The 21,972-nt window shown below is 36.0% G+C and overlaps 1 protein-coding gene across 1 annotated transcript in view; it reads left to right on the plus strand.

Moving 5' to 3' along the window:
• The window catches only part of GPC6 (glypican 6), a 1,186,177-nt gene that overhangs the window by 315,320 nt on the left and 848,885 nt on the right, over positions 1–21,972 (plus strand). The window contains exon 2 of the mRNA XM_032277284.1: positions 5,069–5,227. Coding sequence (XP_032133175.1) covers positions 5,069–5,227 — 159 coding nt within the window. The remainder of the gene's footprint in view (positions 1–5,068; positions 5,228–21,972) is intronic.

Consider the following 21,972-nt stretch of genomic DNA (forward strand, 5'->3'; position numbering starts at 1 on the left):
GGCCTCCCAAAGTGCTGGGATTACAGGCTTGAGCCACCGTGCCCGGCGCATATATATTTTTTGCCTCCTTCCTTTCTAGAAATTATATATCTTTTTTAAAATTTTGTTTTAATTGGCATAAAATAATTATATATATTTATGGGAGGTGCATAGTGATCTTTTGATAAATATAATGTATAGTGATCAGATCAGGGTGATTAGTGTATCTATCATCTCCAACAGTTATAATGTCTTTGTGTTGGGAACATTCAATATCCTCTTTCTAGCATTTGAAGCTGTGTAATATAGTATTGTTAGCTGTAGTTATCCTATAGTGGCATAGAACAATAGAACTTACTCCTCCTATTAGCTGTAATTTTGTATCCTGTAACAAATCTTCTTATCATCCCCCCTTTCCCTTACTCTTTTTAGCCTCTAGTATCCTCTGTTCTGCTTTCAACTTGTATGAGATCCTTTTTTTAGCTTCTAAATATGATTGAGAATATGCGATGTTTAACTTTCTGTTCTTGGCTTATGTCACTTAACATAATGTCCTCTGGTTTCATTCATGTTGCTGTGAATGACAGGATATTATTCTTTTTTTTAATATATATTTTATTACAGGTTAGGTTCTGGGGTACATGGGCAGAACATCCAGGATTGTTACATAGGTATATACATGGCAATATGGTTTGCTGTTTCATCCCCCCGTCACCTATATCTGGCATTTATCTCCATGTTATCCCTCCCCAACCTCCCTACCCCTCATTGTCCCTCCCCTATTCCCCCCGCAACAGAACCCAGTGTGTGATGCTCCCCTCCCTGTGTCCCTGTGTTCTCATTGTTCAACACCTGCCTGTGAGTGAGAACATGCAGTGTTTGATTTTCTGTTCTGTGTCAGTTTGCTGAGAATTATGGTTTCCAGATTCATCCATGTCCCTAAAAAGGACACAAACTCATTGTTTTTAATGGCTGCATAGTATTCCATGGTGTATATGTGCCAATTTTCCTTGTCCAGTCTATTGCCAATGGGCATTTGGTTTGATTCCAGGTCTTTGCTATTGTAAACAGTGCCACTATAAATATACGTGTGCATGTGTCTTTACAACAGAATGATTTATAATACTTTGGGTATATACTCGGTAATGAGATTGCTGGGTCAAATGTAATTTCTATTTCTATGTCCTTGAGGAATTGCCACACTGATTTCCACAATGGTTGAACTAATTCACACTCCCACCAACAGTGTAAAAGTATTCCTATTTCTCCACATCCTCTCCAGCATCTGTTGTCTCCAGATTTTTAAATAATCACCATTCTAACTGGCATGAGATGGTATCTCAATGTGTTTTTGATTTGCATTTCTCTAATGACGAGTGATGATGAGCATTTTGTCCTATGTTTGTTGGCCTCATAAATGTCTTCTTTTGAAAAGTGTCTGTTCATGTCCTTTGCCCACTTTTGAATGGGTTTGTTTTTTTCTTGTAAATCTGTTTTAGTTCTTTGTAGATTCTGGATATTAGCTCTTTTTCAGATGGGTAGATTGCAAACATTTTTTCCCATTCTGTTGGTTGCTGGTTCATTCTAATGATTGTTTCTTTTGCTGTACAGAAGCTCTGGAGTTTAGTTAGATCCTATTTACCTATTTTGGCTTTTGTTGCCAATGTTTTTGGTGTTTTAGTCATGAAGTCCTTGCCTATGCCTATGTCCTAAATGGTTTTGCATAGGTTTTCTTCTAGGTTTTTTATGATGCTAGGTCTTATGTTTAAGTTTAATCCAACTGGAGTTAATTTTAGTGTAAGGTGTCAGAAAGGGGTCAAGTTTCTGCTTTCTGCACATGGCTAGCCAGTTTTACCAACGCCACTTATTAAACAGGGAATCCTTTTCCCATTGCTTGTTTTTGTCAGGTTTGTCAAAAGATCAGATGGTTGTAGATGTGTGGCATTGCCTCTGAGGCCTCTGTTCTGTTCCACTGGTCTGTATCTCTGTTTTGGTACCAGCACCGTGCTGCTTTGATTAATGTAGCCTTGTAGCATAGTTTGAAGTCAGGTAGCGTGATGCCTCCAGCTCTGTTCTTTTTGCTTAGAATTTTCTTGGCTATGTGGTCTCTCTTTTGGTTCCATATGAAATTTAAGGTGTTTTTTTCCAGTTCTGTGAAGAGGGTCATAGGTAGATTGATGGGGATAGTGTTGAATCTATAAATTACTTTGGGCAGTATGTCCATTTTCACAATATTGATTCTTCCTAACCATGAGCATGGAATGTTTTTCCATCTCTTTGTGTCCTCTCTTATTTCCTTGAGCAGTGGTTTGTAGTTCTCCTTGAAGAGGTCCTTTATGTTCTTTGTTAGTTGTATTCCTAGGTATTTGATTCTCTTTGTAGCAATTGTGAATGGCAATTCATTCTTGATTTGGCTCTCTTTAAATCTATTATTGGTGTATAGGAATGTTTGTGATTTCTGCACATTGATTTTGTATACTGAGACTTTGCTGAAATTGCTTATCAGTTTCAGGAGATTTTGGGCTGAGGCGATGGGGTCTTCCAAATATACAATCTGTCATCTGCAAATAGAGACAATTTGACTTCCTCCTTTCCTAACTGAGTACTCTATTTCTTTTTCTTCCCTGGTTGCTCTGGCTAGAATTTCCAATACTATATTGAATAGGAGTCGTGAGAGAGGGCACCCTTATCTAGTGCCATATTTCAAAGGGAATGCTTCCAGTTTTTGCCCATTCGGTATGATATTGGCTATGGGTTTGTTGTAAATAGCTTTTATTATTTTGAGATATGTTCTGTTGATACCTACTTTATTAAGAGTTTTTAGCATAAAGGGCTGTTGAATTTTGTCAAAGGCCTTCTCTGCATCTATTGAGATAATTGTGGTTTTTGTCATTGGTTCTGTTTATGTGATGGATTACGTTTATAGACTTGCATATGTTGAACCAGGCTTGCATCCCCAGGATGAAGCCTACTTGATCGTGATGGATAAGCTTTTTGATTGCTGTTGCAATCAGTTTGCCAGTGTTTTATTGAAGATTTTTGCAACTATGCTTATCATGGATATTGGCCTGAAGTTTTCTTTTCTTGTTGAGTCTCTGCTGGGTTTTGGTATCAGGATGATGTTGGTCTGATTTGGGAAGGATTCCTTCTTTTTGGATTGTTTGGAATAGTTTCAGAAGGAGTGGTACCAGCTCCTCTTTTTATGTCTGGTAGAATTCAGCTGTAAAGCCATCTGGACCTGGGCTTGTTTTGGTTGGTCGGCTATTAATTGCTGCTTCAACTTCGGCCCTTGTTATTGGTCTATTCAGGGTTTTGACTTCTTCCTGGTTTAGGTTTGGGTGGGTACAGTGTCCAGGATTTTATCCATTTCTTCCAGGCTTACTGGTTTGTGTGCATAGAGTTGTTTGTAGTAATCCCTGATGGTAGTTTGTATTTCTGCGGAATCAGTGGTGAGGATATCATTCTTTTTAAAGCTGAATAGTATTCCATCGTGTACTTATGCCGCATTTTCTTTATCCATTCATTTGTTTTTGGAACCCTAGATTGATTCCATATCTTGGGTATTTTGTGTAGTGTTCCATTAAACATGGGGCGCAAATGTCTCTTTGATGTACCAATTTCATTCTCTTCAGATAAATACCCAGGAGTGGGTTGCTGGATCAAACAGTAATTCTGTTGGTAGTCTTTTGAGGAGCCTCCATAGTATTCTTCATAGATGCTATCATAGTTTCCTTTCCACTGACAGTATATGAGTTGCCTTTTCCCTGCATCCTCCCCAGCATTTGTTATTTTTCATGGTTCTGATAACAGACATCCTGTGTGGGATGAGATGATACCTCATAGTGGTTTTGATTTACATTTCCCTGATGATTAGTGATGTTGAGCATTTGTTTTTTATAAAATTGTGGGACATTTGTAGTCTTTTAATTAGGAACTCAAACATCTCAACAGTTAAAAAAAATGATTTCAAACTGGCAAAAGACCTAATGTTAATACATACCTGTAAACATTATTTTTTATTCTGCTATTGTTTTAAGTAGGAGCTTAAACCTTCAACTACGTGAGGAATCATGAGACTCCCTAAACTTCACACAAGGTCATAGGACATACTTTTATAAGTACTGTTAAACATTATAAATGAATTTTAATCACAGAGTCAAGTACTTTGTTCATTTGGTTTTCAGAGTCCTACAATGACTTTAATAGCAGGAGCAATTTGTTGGTTTTATTTAGCAAGACATTGGGTAGATTTCCATTCTTCCCTCCACAGGCTGTGATAAAGATTTTTGACACTAACTGAGCTGCTTCAATTGGAAATTCACATTTTATGCAATAACAGACCATGTTAATTTCATGAAGCAAAGGATTGGCTTCTACTTGCAAATAGCACTAAAGAAAGCAATATTGTCGAAAGACATAGCCTGGTGTATCAAGAGATAGATCTGTTGAATTAAATACAAGCCTTTCATTCCTTTTATTCCACATTTCCATATAACGTAAGCATTAATTATACCCATCAGTGACTTCCTTCTTTCAGGAGAATGTTTTCTGTCTGACAAGAAATGTCACCTTAAAGAATGTGTGACACATGTAGCCTACCATTAAAAACACACTGACTTGAACCTAGAGAAAAGCTGATGCATACCCAGGGACAGGCTCACAGAAAGAGAACCCAAGAGACAATTACCATCTTTTCTTGCTTTTGGTGATGGGACTGTCTTTTGCCTTAATTGAGAGTTCTCAAGACTAGCATACATAGCTGTATTACATCTTGTGTCACCTGATGTTTACTTGATGCATTAACAATAAAAGACAGGAAAAAATGCCAAGGTATTTTGAAGTTTTTAATGCACCTTCACTTACATGATGAGGAACAGAGACTAAATATCAGGTTCCACTTAAGTCCACCAGGTGTTTGGAATATTAGATACACTGATGTGCTGTAGCCCAGATAGAGTTCATGGGGATGGCTGGAGAAGTAGATGGAACAAGTACCCTGCGATTTGAGCGAAATGCTAGGGAAGCGATATCTGCAACATCTGCCAAAAGGCCTTGGAATGCAATAGTGACATTTAACTTCTCATTGCAGGGGAACACTTAAGAATCTGTCCTCAGGAATATACATGCTGCACCACAGAAATGGAAGACAAGTTAAGCCAACAGAGCAAACTCGAGTTTGAAAACCTTGTAGAAGAGACGAGCCATTTTGTGCGCACCACTTTTGTGTCCAGGCATAAGAAATTTGACGGTAGGTGAAATGGTTTTCACTTCACTTTGTTATAGGTGCACTTTTCTATGACAATCTTGGTATCATACGAAAAATATTTTTATAAAGAGGGAGCTTTTCTGTCCCTGTTAAATATTTATAGCGTTGTCTATTTTTAGAAAAGGCATGAGTTTTCTTGGCAGTATTTTTTTTTAGTAATGTCTTGGTAAAACCTGGTTTAACAGAGCTGTTTTGCATTTGTGCTTTGTCTGTGAGATTTATTGTAAAGATTTAGCTCCAGTTTTCATTATTAGAGGAATTCTAATTCAGGATTTGGTATACTGCAGCTTGTCTAGTTTTCATAGGGGGATTCTCTTTTAAAAAGTAAGTGTAATTTAAGATTATTTGAAATATCACATTTTTAAGAGAAAAGGCTTATTTTAAATCTCAGTGACACAGATTCCTTTACTTTAGACTTTGCCATTGCAATCGTAGAGCACATTTTGCATTGCAGTTGCTCATTCTATATAAGGTTTGGACTCTCTTTTGATATTCTGATTATAAGCAGTCAATGTTATTTCTATATTCTGTTTGTTAAATACAGATTTTTACATTACAAAGTAATTATTACTTTGTAATATAAAGCATTGAATTTTCTCATTAGAGACTGAATATTTTGAAAATATTCCAAAGTAGTGTTATTTCTTATAAACAGCATCAATAATGATAACAATATATTTAGTATGTTTAGATGGTGTATTATCTTTAGTGCTCTGAGAAATGAATGTACCTTACTATGAGTTATTGTAAACCAGATCTGTACCTTGTGTTGAAATGTCTTTGGGTATCACTGGTCCTACAACATTAACCTAGGGCAAAGAGCTGCTATTCATTTTCTTCTCTCAGTTCAGTCAAGGTACAGCAGAGCCAGTTTAGAAAGGTTAGCCAAAGTTGTTATTTCTTTTTACTTTCCCGTGTGGTTGGTAAAACGTTCTACTTTATTGCTGTTTATAAACTATTAAAGCAACACCAATCTTTTTCAAATCGGTTCTCGAAGTTACAGAAGATAGGCGTACCTGGTATTTTCAGTAAAAATGATGTGACACTTTCTGTGTAAGTGACTGGGGCTTCATCTTTCTACAAGTATGTTTAACTTGATATGTGGACGTTTATGAAAATAATTTCTTATTTAGCAGTGATGCTGTGAATGTTGTTCTCCTAAATGCAACTGGGGAGTACTTAGGGGTTGCTCTTGATTATAGATTACAAATCCAGTGACATTCAGGAGTCCCTCACAGGACTCTGTGTTTGGAGGACAACATTCTCTCACTTCAAGGGAGAGCAAATTGAGCTGTTTTGTCGTTTGTTACATAAAGCAGGTGGTAAAGATCTGCTGCCACTGATTTTGACCTGCGTCTTTGGGAAAAAACAAACAAACAAACAAACAGCTCTAGTGCGTTTGTAAAGCTGTACTACAAAGTGATGTTAAAATAATTCCAGGGCAATTTTCGTAGTAAATAATATATACTCTTTTTTAAAAAAATAAATATTAGCTAGCTTTATGGGGAATTATTTTTTAAAAAACAAGCAAAGCCATTCAACAAGACTGAGCCTTATACTTCTTGTATTATATCAATAACTTAATATTTTGCATCTATAATTCCTAATCCCACATCTTGTTTGTCTCACTAAAGAAACCTTTCTCCATTCTGTCTCTTATTCCCTCTCCTTCTTTCTTTATATAGGTATATTTTGAATTGTTCTAATGTACCCAGGCGTATGATGTCAATCAGTTTGACAGGACATTGATTTTGCTAAGATTAGATTTACCTAAGGGGTGATAAATTCTTTAGAAACTACTTATTTTATTGCCGTTGCATTGCCTTGGATGGGAGATGAATTAAGATTTTGTTGTTGTTGAGGAGGCTTTCAGCCAGAGTGAAAAAAAGAGAATCTAAATGTGATCCTATAATCTCGATTCCTGAAGCACTTAGACTTAAAATAATAACATTATAAATCAATTAAAAAGTCACTGTCCTAATATCTGCTATTTTCTTTGGGCAGATTCATGAGGGTCAGTTGTACAATGGTATGATTTAATTTCTTATATCTTAAAGGTGAGCCTGCTAAGTCACCTTCCATGAATGGTTGTGCATTCATGTGGGTAGTTTTCCATTTTTAAATTTTCTTTTTTTCTAAATACTTTCTCATATCCCTTATTGATGAATATCAGTTGCTGTGAGCACAAAAGAACTATTTAGGTTCAGTTATGGAGTGTCACCCTCTGAATTTTATGTTCCCACATAAATCCAATAGTACTATGAAGGACTTTGAGTTTATTTTTAGTAACTTCCTATTTGGTTAGTCATTTAGCATCATTGTTGGAGTCTCTTCATCCATCTATTTGGATGTTTTGCCTCTGTTTCCACTTTCTCAGAATTTCCACTTTCTCTTAATTTGTCATTTGGATTGTGTATGTCTTTGTTGACTATATGCTCTTTATGAAAAACCACTGCTTAATTAAAATTAAGAAAGGTTGATGACTTTTCTTTCTGTTTTTATTAAGTACAGCAGAAATTTAAATTACACCTGATACATGTGATCTAGTCCAAGATATATTTAGGGAGGCTAAATTCAATCATTGATAATAATTAATCTCTGGTTATCATTTTTCTTATACGAGAAATGCTTTGATTACATTTAATTTTTTATTTTGTGGCAGCGGTGACTGTTATAAAATTTGAGATTCCAGTATTCTTAAATTAAAACCACATTCTATATATTGTCTTAGTTTCCTGTCTTTTTAAAATTGATTTTTTTGGTAACCTTTAGAAGAGACACTACAATTTTATAATTTATAAAATTAGAAATACTAATCGGATGGTAGGAAGTTAAAGTGGAATTAACATGAGTTATTTCCCAACCTTCCTAAGTTTCTATGCTTAGCTCCAAGATTAGCCTAGCATTTGCACCTGAGAGGCAATGAATTTTAAAAGTATATAATACAAATTCCAGAGCTTTTAATTCATTGGCGGAGAATTTTCTTATAGCTGTATATCTTTTTTAAATTTTTGAATACAGAATTAAAATGTCATTATTAAAGTCTATATAATGGAGGTTTCTTGACATTGCTTTTCCAAGGGTCTGACAAGGTATTTGTTGCTTTGCTTCTTTCTTATTTCTCCTGCCAAATCTCAATTTCTGGCTGTCATCACACATCCTTGTAAGCCTCCTGCCATATGATCAGGGTTCTGGCCACTGCAAAAGTTCTCTCCGAACTACACAAAGATGTTCTCAATATGCTCTGTAGCCAAGCACAGCTTTTCTGTTGCTCCTTGGGATTAAAATTTTGGACGAAGACACAACCTAGTCCACCAGACAGAAGGATCACATTACCCCCTTCCTTTTCACCTTCCTCTCCTCTGCCAAACACCCCAGGCAACAGATAAGCAAAAGCATATTAAAACATAGACAAAGGGAGAATCGTCTTCGTGTACTCACTCATTTTTAGCATTTTTATGTTTAGTGACTGGCCTGTTGAATTGGCATTTGTATCCAAGTCCCCTTTTGCTGTTGTGCTACCAAGTAGCTCATGTATTAAAGAAAATGGAGAACCAGCAAATATTCAGCTACATCTGACTGTGTTGCCTGCCCTTCATAGATTTTAACCCTAGATATTTGAAGTAAACTGCAATGCAATCACCCGGATGTTATAATAAATGGCAGAGTCAGGATTACATCCCAGGCTGAGCACTCCTGGATCCCTGCTCTCAGCCACCTACCACATTATCTCTCCAGTCCTTTCCAGTTCCCAGATGTGCTGGCATCTTGTGGTCAACACCACCTATTCCTCTATCTCACCCTGCTGGGCCTGGCCTGTCCCAGTTATTGTGGGGAGGATGTGGAAATGACTGTCAGGGAAAAGTGGAAGATTTGTTTTAAATTAAAAAAAAAAAACAAAGAACAAAAAAACAATACCCACGTAAATATAATCCAGCCCTCAAGGAATCTGGAGCTTTGAGAGAGTAATCGACTTGCCAAGTTTCCACTAAGAATGATGACTCCAGGACTGTAACCTAGTACTTATATCAGAATTAGAAATAGTCAGTTATATATAGGAAGTCGATACTTGATTGAAATTCTAAATTTTTATTTGTTTTGAATGGGTACTGTTGAAAAATTACTAAAATTTCTTTAAAAGGACAATAGAAATATTGGTGGGTGAAGAATGTACCCATATCTTTGGGAAGGGCAGGAACAGGATTAAATTGGAATCTGTCCCTAAATTAAAGGGGAATGGGTGCGTTTTGTAAAAACCTTTATCGAATCAATGAAGATACATTATTTTTTCTTTTTACCTCACAATGCCTTGTGGTGCCTATCTCGATGTGAGCCTTAACACCCTATCCTCTAAGAATGTCTGTGGAATATGGATTATTCAGGGGCAGGAAAATTTAGTTGAAGGGTTATTTTATTTAGGTTACTTTTTTCCTTTGGATTTATTTGAGCTGGAACAAATTCACATTTGGAGCTCCATATGAAGTTTCTTGTTTAGTGTGTTCTTCTTGGTCTCATTGTTTAACTTTCCTTCCTGGCTTTTATTAATGTATTTTATTGATATACATTTGTCCAGAAATTTTGGCAGCCAGTGCATTTTTAAAAGCAAAATAAAAATATTGAACAGTAATTTCCATCCTCATGAAGGACACAGAAGTAATTTATATACAGTGACATAGTATTTTTACACTGCAAATCTGCTTGTGTTTTCTTTTTAAATATCATTTCTCATCTATATACTGTAGAGATGACAATAATGTAATGACTTCCCTAATATATGGCCTAATTTTCTCAGAGAATACACTTATTTGAAAAGCAAAAAAACCCTAAATAGCTTCCCATATGGTGGTAGCATCTTTCATATTTTCTGTCACAAGGGTGATATTTTTTTTTGTATGCGTGTGTGATTTCTATTTGAAAACATTTATTTAGAGCCTACCATAGAGAAGACACTTAACCAAGTATTGTCATAGATTAAAAAGTGACTAATAATTTGGTCATTGCCTGTCAAGGAGTTTACCTTTTTGGGAGAGACATAAGTGTAAACCTAAGAGTCAAAAAGGCAGAATTGCTTGCATGCTAAAGTAGAACTTCATTGGAAAGAGGAGGGAGGAAAGTTTTCTATTTATTGGCATCCAAGAAGGCTGTTTGGGAGAGCTTGCAGTTCAATATGCAAAGAATGTCTTAAGATTGTGATAATTAAACAAGTGGCAAGAGGAGACAAAATGCATCAGAGATTTTGTATGCAAGTCCACACTCTGTAGTACATATTGTCAATAATTTACTGTTGACTTTCTTTCAACAGTGTTTATTTATTGACATTTAGCATATATCTATTGTACAGATATTCTGTCACAATGTTTTATTCCTTGCACCAGCTGGCTACTGTTTTGTAACAAAAAACACACAATTCCATAAACAAGAAGTGTTACTTTTTCCTTAATATATCTTTGGGTTGACTAGAGATTGGCCGTTCGAAGCTGTGCTCATGTAGGCTTGACTCTATGGATTTAGAGTCATTTTGGTCTGGCCTAGTCTACATGTAACTTATTCTTTTGAGAGCAATACTCTGTCTTAAGCATGTTTTTCTCTTAGTGGAGTTTGGAGATGCTAATATAGACAGGTGGAGTCAGAATGGCCCTTAAAGCCTAAATTAGAATGGCCACACTGACTTCCTAATGTCCATAAGCCAAAGCAAATCTCATGGTAATTCTCATTAGTGGAGTAAGAGATTATCCTCCTCCCATGGAAGTGGAGGTGGGGAAAGGAATGATTATTTCTATCTCCTAATCTACCATAGTCCTCAAGTGACTGCCTCTTGCTACCTCCCAAACAATATTTTACTGATCACATTGACTTTTAAAAAATAGATTCCCTAAGAATTTAATAACAATAATTATTTTCTAAGTAAGTCATGGCAAGACAGATGCAATTGTCATGCTACCTCCAATATTCTAACACACTAACAAATACACGTATAACTATACACACACACACACACCACACAACACATATTCCTCTATATTATTAATATTATACAGATAAATAGATATAATATTTCCTTGTACTGTGTTGCTGCTGTCCTAAATGGTTACACAGAATAATAGTTAACTGCAATTCATAGGGCTTATAATGTTAATCATCCTAGGAAGTAATTAGCTGAATGCCTTCTGTATATTTGCTGGACTGTCACCTCCATGACATGTTTTCCATCTGAAGGACACTCCTCTTGAAATCAGAATGCACTAAACAGAGTTTTAGAAATTAGAGAAGCAGTCTCACTGGCATTGGAAAGTAATCTGCCAAGTTTCCCAACAGGCAGATCTTCCACAAATAAAACTCATCTAACTAGAGATTTTGGCTTTCACAGAAGTACTGAAGAGGTTTATAAATCACGAACACCTTGCATTTGTATAGTGCTGAAAGAGAAGATCCTGGTAGGGGGTCCTTTAACTGTGGTGCATATAGAACCCGGATCTTTGTACAAGTGGAATATGCCTTCCTTCTCTCCTCCTCCTTCTCCTTCTCTCTCTCTCTCTTTCTCTCTCTCTCTCTCTCTCTCATTCTCCTCCTTTGAACTTTGACAGATCTTTGAAAACTAAGGCTACACACTGATAATCATCAGCTCTGGCTTCAGTGATGGACTTCTAATCTTTTTCTTATTCCAAGACCCCTACCACACACCTCGCAGTAACTTGAAATACATTACGCTCCCAATGTGGTTGTAATATTATCATCTTATTATCACCAATTCCCTTGCATGGTGGCTTTGCTGAGCAGCTGTTTCACAGACAAGCCAATTTCTTTTAAGTATTGCTCTATCAGACTCTGAAACCAGTTCTACCAGAAGGATTCTTGGTCATGAATGTTAATGAGCAGACAAGTATCCTTTCTCTGACAGAGGCTCACTAATCCTTTGAGTAGGTATGGGTGAATTACAGGAGAAATTTTATTTAAGTTAAATTGATCTGCCACTGAATAGAGAAAACTTATTTTCTTATTTTAATGAAAATCAAGAAAAAATATTTAATGGGGGTATAAATTAGAGCTCCCTGGAAACAGTTCTGTCTTCTGATCTGAGAACACAGTACCTCAGTGTAGACTGGTTTGACTGCAAAGTGTACATAAAGCCAGTAAACTCAGGATTTCTAGTGAGGCCTGATCTGCAGTGGGACAGTGGGAAATGGAGCAGAAACCTCTCACTCTCTCTCTGGGATTTGGTATCAAGAGATTCTTTACATTTTATAGTGATAAGGAATTGGGATAAAAAATTATTTTTTCTTCTTCCCTTGAGCCAATGTAAGATTTCCCTTTTTTTCTTCAGACAAATGAGAGAGTAAAGCCATAAGAATGGCATTTGTATACTTTTTGTATTCTAAGAGTAGAAGAGAAATAATTTCAGTGAACCTTTATCTGAAATGATACAACGATGTCCTGAGGTGGGCAGGTAGAAAGGAATGAGATGGGCAGAAAGATGCTCATTGTTGAAGCTGGTTGATGAGTCCTTGGGGAGTTCATAGAACATTCTGGGTTGTGCATAGATTCTGAATTTCCATAATAAAGACTTAAAACAAAGAGAGACAGCTGGCCTGCAGAGTGGCTCATGCCTGCAATCTCAACACTTTGGGAGACTGAAGCGGGCGGATCACCAGAGGTCAGGAGTTTGAGGCCAGCCTGGCCAACGTGACAAAACTCCGTCTCTACTAAAACAAATACAAAAATTAACCAGGTGTAGTGGTGCAGGCCTGTAATCCCAACTACTCAGGAGGCTGAGGCATAAGAATCGCTTGAACCCAGAACGGGGAGGTTGCAGTGATATGATATTGTGCCACTGCGCACCAGCCTGGGCAACAGAATGAGACTCTGTCTCAGAACACAAAAAAACAAACAAACAAAAAACAAAAAAATGAGAGAGAGTGAGCGAGTGAGCAAGAGAGCTGACTTGAACATATACAGGACTGAAGATAACCAGACTGTGAATCCATTCTACATACAGAACAATGTCAGCCTGTGTTGCTGCTCTAATATTTTGTATATTCAACAGTAAATTACACAGAGCACATCATTTTCAAATTGCAAACCTGAACACAACCTATAAGATTTTAACTCAGTTCAAGGCTACTTAGCTTATGCTTCCATCCAATATTTTATTATTATTGCGCTGAAAATGACATCTTTAATCTATCCACATGAACAGGCCTGTTAAAATGATGCTTAATCTTTAAATCTCCTTGGTAAGTGTGATTGAATATGTTCAACTTTTGTTTGTGAGATATATATGGACACCAAAATAAGGAAAGTATCCAAACACGAACTTTGGCAAGATTCAGAAGACAATGTAATGTGTTTATTATCAAATGCATTCCAAATAACATTTCCATATCATTTCTTTGTCATTCAGTGATTTTTTAATGAGTGACCAACACTAACATGAGCTCTTGGGGTTTGGCATTTTAACAAATGTGGAAAGATAGCTTGCCTAAGCAGTTAATTTTCTATCATTCCAAGTATTCCCTTAGACAGGAACAGGATCCTGAACCCAAATGTGAAAGAAGAACCAGTGACCAGCTAAAAATAATTCTGTGTTGTCCACAGTGCTCAGAGAAATTTAAAAAAATCACTCATCACAGTTTCCGAATCTGCCATTTGTTATTCTTGCCAAAGGTTTATTATATTCACTGAATGGACAAATATCCTTGGGATAACTAGTTATAGTAGTTTATGGTCTTCATACTGTTTCCTCCCTACCTAGTGGTCTAGTTGAATATAAATAACTTGAAAATGAAAAGCAAACTTTGAAGTAAGATAGCAGGAAATCGGGGCTCCAAGGCCTTTGAATGTTTAAAGAAATTAGATTTCTCCACATCTTTTGTTTTATTTTTGGAAATTTATTTGCATATTTTCTCCTTTTGAAAGAATAGTTCTGTGGTCATTACAGGCTTTAGTTCTCTGAGTCTTCTTGTCTCTTTCTCCTTAATGCTTCTGTAGTTGACACCTTATCATTTTCACTTACTTAGTGTTCTTGTATTCATCTAAAAAATATGATCCATTGCCTATTCCCTGTTGAAGTCTAAGCTCATTAAGTTCAGAGATTAGGTCTTCCATTTCTATTTTATCTTCCTATACCTGACTTAAGATGAAGCATATTTAATAATGCTGCAGTGTTGTCTGACAATGGTAGCAACTTGTGCAGTCCCAAGGGCACAGACCAGTTAGATGAATTACTTATGTTCCTATAATAATTATGACAGAAGAAATAGGGAGCCTTGAATTCTCATTATCCATGAACTCTTAGGGTCCATAAACCTGGAATTCGTATGTGATATCAGTGGTATTGGTACCAGTGGATTTAATAGTACTATTTTAAATTCCCTGGACAAAGATTGCCTTTACTTAGAGTAATGGCAAGTAGAGATCTTTATCGTAAAAGGACAGGATAAGTGTGTTTTTCTCTATTGCAAGTATGCACATACACACACACACATTCTCACACACACACACACACACACACACACACAGGCATGAATAAGAAATGTTTAAGATGTGCATGAGTTTCCTGGAGAATCAGTTAATATACAGACTGGGTTCAATACCAAAGATTATGATTCTTAGGTCTGGATTGAACTCGGAAAGGATCTCCTGTTCTGACGCAAGTGTTCTCTGCTCCACCACACTTATCACTGGCTTCCGTGGAATTGTTAGGTTGGTTACCAGGATGTAGAGCTGGGGCACAGAAATTTGACAGAAGTTTTTGAATCTTTGCTCTGACATGTTAAGGTCAACCAATAACAGGTCTCCATATCTAAGGTGGCATTTAAGCAACTGTTGCCCATCAAATAATGACAATGACTTTTATATATGAACCAAATGTCCCTGTTTTCCTTTCAATTGTGACAGTGATTTATACGATTACACCCAAGATCAACAACTCATGTTATCTTTTACAGTTGTATACCATGGATTTTTGCATTTTTAAATTTATGAACTACACAATTATTCTCCTTCTTCTCTTTATTTTCATTTCACAGGACCTAATACATATTTATTTTTCACAATCTGTAAAATACTTTTTAATTTTGGGGTTACTTTTTTTGCTAGGATAATGCTTTTTGAAGCCAAGTATCTTATTTTTTTATTTTTAATTTTTGTGTGTACATAGTATATATATGGGAGGGGTACATGAGATGTTTTGGTATAGGCGTGCAATGCGAAATAAACACATCATAGAGAATGGGATATCTATCTCTCAAGCATTTATTCTTTAAGTTATAGGCAGTCCAATTATACCCTAATTTATTTTAAAATTAACTGTAATTACGTCACAGTTGACTGTAGTCACTCTGTTGTGCTATCAAATAGTAGGTCTTATTTATTCTTTCTATATAATGATTTTTTTGTACCTGTTAGCCATCCCCACCTCTTCACCCACCCACACTCTCGCCAATTCCCTTCCCAGCCTCTGGTAACTATCCTGCTACTCTCTATGTCCGTGGGTTCAATTGTATTGATTTTTAGATCCTACAAATAAGTGAGGGCATATGATATTTGTCTTTCTGTGCCTGGCTTATTTCACTGAACATAATGACCTTCAGTTCCATCCATGACTGGATCTCATCCTTTTTATGGCTGACTAGTACTCCATTGTGTAGCTATGTATATTTTTTAATAGCACACTTTGATTCAAAAGTAAAGTATGCTTATTGTAGAAAACTTGTATAACTTAACTTGAATGTGTTAAAGGATTAAAATGACTTTAAATCTATGCCTAATTGAAGGAAAAGTACCTGATCTCTAAGGAATCTGGGATAGGGATATAATGTAAAATTATTAATATTTGGTATCATTAAACTTTATTCAAATAACTTCTGAAAAAAATAAAATAAGTCAGAAATCTTAATTCCTGTGTTAAATAGTTTATAATTATAAAATGAAAAGTAGAATCCAGTGTCTGTGAGAGTGAGGAAATTTCCTATTTTCTGGGTGTAATATTCCCACCACATATACTTTATGACATTTTGTCCGTACAACTCTGGGCTGCTTTTTCCATAATTGAGTTGGTTTTCTCTATTTAGAGCAAAAGTAGAAGACTACAGTAATATAATTCGGAAGACCTGTGTAATATCTTATGATTTATATTAAAACATAGGTTAAGGAAGTACTTAAATAAATTCCTCCATTAAGTAATGATTTTAGGAAAGAAGAGATTTAAGGAAAATAAAAACATATAATAAGAAATGTTTAAAATGTTCTCTTTGACCACTAGTCCAAGGTTTACTGACTTTGTCCCCTTGATCATTAGCCCAGCCAGGCTTGTCCTCATTCTCTGGACAGTGCCTGAAAAACTGTTACTAAAAGAGGTACTTTCTAAGGATATCTACAGGCCTTGAGTGTTCCAAGTCCCCTTAACAAATAGTGATTAGCAATCAGTCAGAAACTTCTGTCAGTTTCAAGATTTAGCTTCTGTCTGGTGCATAGAACTCCAGAATGCATTCTGAAACTGAAGAAGTTAGGGGGCCAATTTTAACTAATATAAGTTGCATGTATTTTTAAATTACTAGCCACATGCCCAAAATGTATTGGTATTTTTTCTTCCAATGGCTGAGATTATTTTTCTGCTTTCTGATTCTAAATCAGTCATTTCTTATTTTTTCCCATATAGATTCTAGATGCCTTAAACAGTCTTCAGTCTTTTCTTCATTCATTAATTCATTCTCCATAGTTCAGGAAGGATCTTTAGGACATTATGTTAAGTTTTATTTTTAAAAGATCTTAGCCATATGAATAGTACAGTCTTTGGATCTTGACAGACTAGGTTTCAAATATAGGAGGTGCATTGTATTGACAAAATGATCTTGTAAGTTTCTTAAACTCTCTGGGAAAAAAATATTGTTTTTTCATTTGTAAAATGAGTACAATAATACCTGTTTTCAAACTATGATGTACATAAAAAGCCTAGCATGAGTCTAGCAAAGAGTGAGCTTGTAATGTATGAGGGTTCATTTCTACTCTTCATCAATTTCATTGTCATAGTGCTTACTTTCTTACCCATAAGGAGCTGAAACTCCTATAAAGCCACTTAGATAAGTGCATAAATAACTAGAATGCTGATTGGTACCATAAGTTAAAATGCAGATAAAATCATGGAAGAGAATGAAATTGGTTCATGACAAGAAGACCATACATGGCTTGGTGAAAAGACAGAATGAAAATCTTCTTGAAATTTAGGAAAGATTCAGAAATGTAGAAATATGATTGAAGGCATGGAGATGGGGAATTATGATTGATACAGGAATAATGCCATGTGATGAGACAAAGGAGGTCTGAATCAAAGTGGAGGGTACCCATTATTAAGGTCCTTGAATGTGTTTCAAAAGTAGAAAATTAAGTCTGTTCCGCCAAAAATCAGTGGGTGTGCTTGTTTTATTTTCATTTAAATAATTGAATTGACTGTAGTGTTTGAAGTTATGTAGACAAAAATTTTAATTCCTGTTGAACAACAATTAACAGGTTTACACTGTGGGGTTTGTTGTGTTTAATTGATGGCTGACAGCAGGCATGTGGATTAGAGAGCAAAATGCACTCAGTTGGTTCCATATATCCTTTAGTGGATGTGTCTGTATGACACCATTTTTAAATAAACAGTGTGCTCTGGAGGGTCTATGACTGAGGTGGGTTTTCGTATGGCCTATGTATGAGAATACTTTATATGTAGCCTGCTACCATAGTGGCCCTCCCTTCAAAGCACGTGCAGCAAATGTTCATCAGTAATTGCAGGGAGTGGTAGGTTCAGGAGTAGTTATTTCTTGTCCTGTGCCATTCTACTTTTCAGGTTTCTCGCCAAAGTTAATATGAATTATGTTATCACAAAAATGGGCAAGTGCTTCATCTGATTATGAAAATGACCATTAAGTTGATACCTCTCAGAGGGCCATGTCATATATATCACATCTCAGTAATTGAAATTAGTTGTCCTTCTATAATTTTCTCATGATAGTGTCCTGTTCTAATTTCAAAGGCAAATGTGTACTGAAATAGCTAAATTTCATGTTATTCTTTTAAAATATTATATTTGTTTCAAATATCTTGTGTGAAGTTTTTCCCCACAGCATTATATACAAATATATAGGACAAGGATCCCACTATGGATATTCTAACCAACAACAGTGCTGGGCACATAACTAATGATAATTGCCCAGTACATGTAATGAATTGAATTTTCTCAGTAACAATTTAGTACACAATTGATGTCGTATATGGACCACTAGAGAAGGATGAATACAAACAACTTCTGCGCTCAGCTTTTTCAGATCATTGAAAATCCCAGAGCCTCCAGATCTCTGTTGAAGTCTACTTTATAAAAAGACATGCATATTTACTTACTATACATTTATACAGTGTTTATTAAGTAGCTATTGATTGTTCATAGTTGCGTTCTCAGCAACCTTAAATCCTCATAGAAAATGCATAATTCTTAAAGGCAGCTAACATCATCATTTGTTCAAATTATTAGGAATGGAGTGATACACAATAGCATGGTATACCATTGGCATGATGCCGAGGTTGAATGAAGGATGAATTGCTGGATGACGTTTCTTTATCCTAAGGTTTACTAACCATGGTTAATATTGAAGCAAGTTTATTTGTGCAGTCTTTGAAGAGGCCAAGGTATTAACATTCCTTAGAATTAACATGATCCAGGTATTACCTGCACACCTAAATGGATTTATTGCCAATGAGTAACGCTGTCCTTCACTGCACAGTCTACACAGAAATTATCAGAACTCAATTTAAACAGGACAACAATATTCTGATTGAGTTTTTATTAAGGTCTCTTTGTTGGATTAATATGATTCTTTTCTCTTTCTTTCCTTATCTGCATGAAACGTGTTTTAAGGGCCCTTCAGTTTAGATAAAGTTGAGGAATAGATTTTAAAGAAATTTAAAAAATAATAATATATTTGCAGTTAAGCCCTTGCCTGTAATCCCAGCAATTTGGGAAGCCAAGGTAGGTGGATCACTTGAGCCCAGGAGTTTAGATCAGCCTGGGTAACACAGCAAAACTGTATCTCTCCAAAAAAAAACACACAAAAATTATCCAGGTGTGGTGACGTGTGTCTGTAGTCCCAGTTACTCTGTAGGCTAGAGAGGGAGAATCACTTCATCCCAGAAAGTCAAGGCTGCAATGAGCCACGATCACACCACTGCACTGTAGCCTGGACAACAGAGTGAGACCCAGTCTCAAACAAACACACACAATATATTTGCCTTCTTTGTTTGGAATTTTGCTCAATACCCAGCATAACTCTCTTAATTTTGCAGGAACATAAAAAAAGCTAACTTGATAACAAAACAGAAAAGTCAGCTGTTTGTTTTCTTACTCATATAACCCCCCAATTTGGCTTTGTTTTCTGCTCTCTTGTCCAGTAACTTCATTTTTAAGCCTCTTTCTTATGTATTTGAACACCAATCAAGAAAAATGATATTGTTGTCAAGTACCTTAACCTCACAAGTGACGTTGATTTAAAATAAGTAATATAATGAAAGAAAGCAAGCACCAGCAACCTTTAGAAAGGCTAAATAACTTGAGCAGTAAGGACTAATGACCTTTTTGTCTTCATAAAATATTTCTTTCCATTTAAACAAACATATGCATGTGGAGTAAACCATATTGATAGCTTACATTTCACATTAAATGAATAACTCCTTTATTCTAAGTGATGATAATAAATTTAAAGACTAATTAATTAATCTCTTCCACTGGAATAATAAGTTCTGGGACAGTATCATATATTTTAAGCAGATTGGGAGTGAAGAGAAAGTTGCATCTATGAAAAAATAAATTTTAGTAAGATCGATACACGTTTATATCAATAATCACATACTCTACCCACATATATATATATATATATATATATATATATATATATGTCTCGCAGTTCTTATGTTCTAACACTGTTTTCTTTTCCATGTTCCCCAGGAAACAAAAATAAACATGATCCTCAATTACACTTTATATTTCACATTCACTAATAGGACTGATATTAGGAAACAGTGCCAAATGTATAAGAGCTGAGCAGTTTTTTATTTGAGTGTTTGTTTGCAAAACAAGCCCAGGCTAATGGAGGATCATTTGTAGGAAGCTAAGTCATGCTGGGTGCTCATTAGATAACTTAGAAAGACTCTCTAGTTTGCTTTCCTTCAACCCCCAGTTGGAGATAGTTGTATAGGTTTCAATTAAAATCTCCATTTACTTCCAGCTGGTAACCTTAGTATCCATTCTACCAATAGGGACCAAAGGTCACAGGCTCCTGCCTGAGCAGACTTTTTAAGAAATATGCCATTTGCCTTCCTTGTGAAGATACCTTTGAGCCACCCGTAGCAGGCTTGAGGAGAAGATTCTGAAGGGTCAAATTGCATGGGGACTTTCACCTTATTTACTGATGTAGCTTTGGTAGCTGTCGGTCCAGATGTTACAACTGCTGTTGCTTTGCGGATTGGGATTCGGCAGCAGCTGTTGTTCTTTGCTAGAACGTGTTTCTGAAATTCAAAATTTAATAGTCTGAGACCCTAGTCATTGAAAACTATGCTGAAAGTTAATTTGCTGAATCCAAGTTTATTTTCCTGCTAAGCCACAGTTTGTGATGGAGTCTTTCCCCTGTGATGCACAATAAAATGAAGAAAGGCCTTATTTAGTGCCATTACCAGACTTGAGCAGGAGAGAATGCAGTGATTACAGAGTCGGGCGCGGGCTTTGCTGCCTTGTAATTCGGCCTTATTCACATTTTTAGAATTTCAAATCTACATCCCTGTACTTTCCAACTTCATTGCATTTGGCAACCTGATGAAACTCCAGTTTCTGTATCTCAAAAGATTAAAACTTAAATTCTACCATGGAGAGGTATTGTGAATTAAATGAGTTAATATACATAAAGCACTTACTATAATCTTTGACTCACAATTTGCTTTTCCTATTTTTATACCACCCATATCACCTTTATAAGGGTTTTCTGATAAAGAAAAAGCTGATTTTGTTTCCTTGGTTAATTTCTCAGAAAATTAAGTTTCTCGCTCAATAAATATGAAAATTCTTAATAGTCAAATCCTTATAGATAGTATTTGTTAAGTAGTACTGTGTTCCAGGCACTGTTTAGGTGCTTTACATGTGTTATCCCATTCAGCCATCACAAAAATCCCAAGAAGTGGGTGACATCATTACTTTTTCTGTTTCAGTCTTGAGAAAGTTCTTACTTAGAAAGATTAGGAATTTGCCTGAGGTCACGTATTATAGGCAGAGGTAGGACTTCATTCAGTCTATACCTGTTACCAACCTCTACTTTCTCCATAAGGAAAGTAAACAAAATTACCTTGGTATGAAATACTTCAGCTGTGTTTCTAACATTAAGTATTTTTTCAGTAATGGGAATCTCAGGCAACTCTACCATTATGGCTTTTTCCATTCCCTGGAATCTCTAGAGGGGAGATAATTTTTTTTTTTTTTTTTTTAATTCAGGGTTTTGCTCTTGTTGCCCAGGCTGGAGTGCAATGGTGCAATCTTGGCTCACCACAACCTCCACCTCTCAGCTTCATATGATTCTCCTGCCTCAGCCTCCCAAGTAGCTGGAATTAACAGGCACCCACCACTATGCCCAGCTAATTTTTATACTTTTAGTCGAGACAGGTTTTCACCATATTGGCCAGGCTTGTCTCGATCTCCTGACCTCGTGATTCAC

The sequence above is a fragment of the Sapajus apella genome, unplaced genomic scaffold, assembly GCF_009761245.1.
Source record: "Sapajus apella isolate SASKATOON/1434 unplaced genomic scaffold, GSC_monkey_1.0 scaffold9, whole genome shotgun sequence".
NCBI lineage: Eukaryota > Metazoa > Chordata > Mammalia > Primates > Cebidae > Sapajus > Sapajus apella.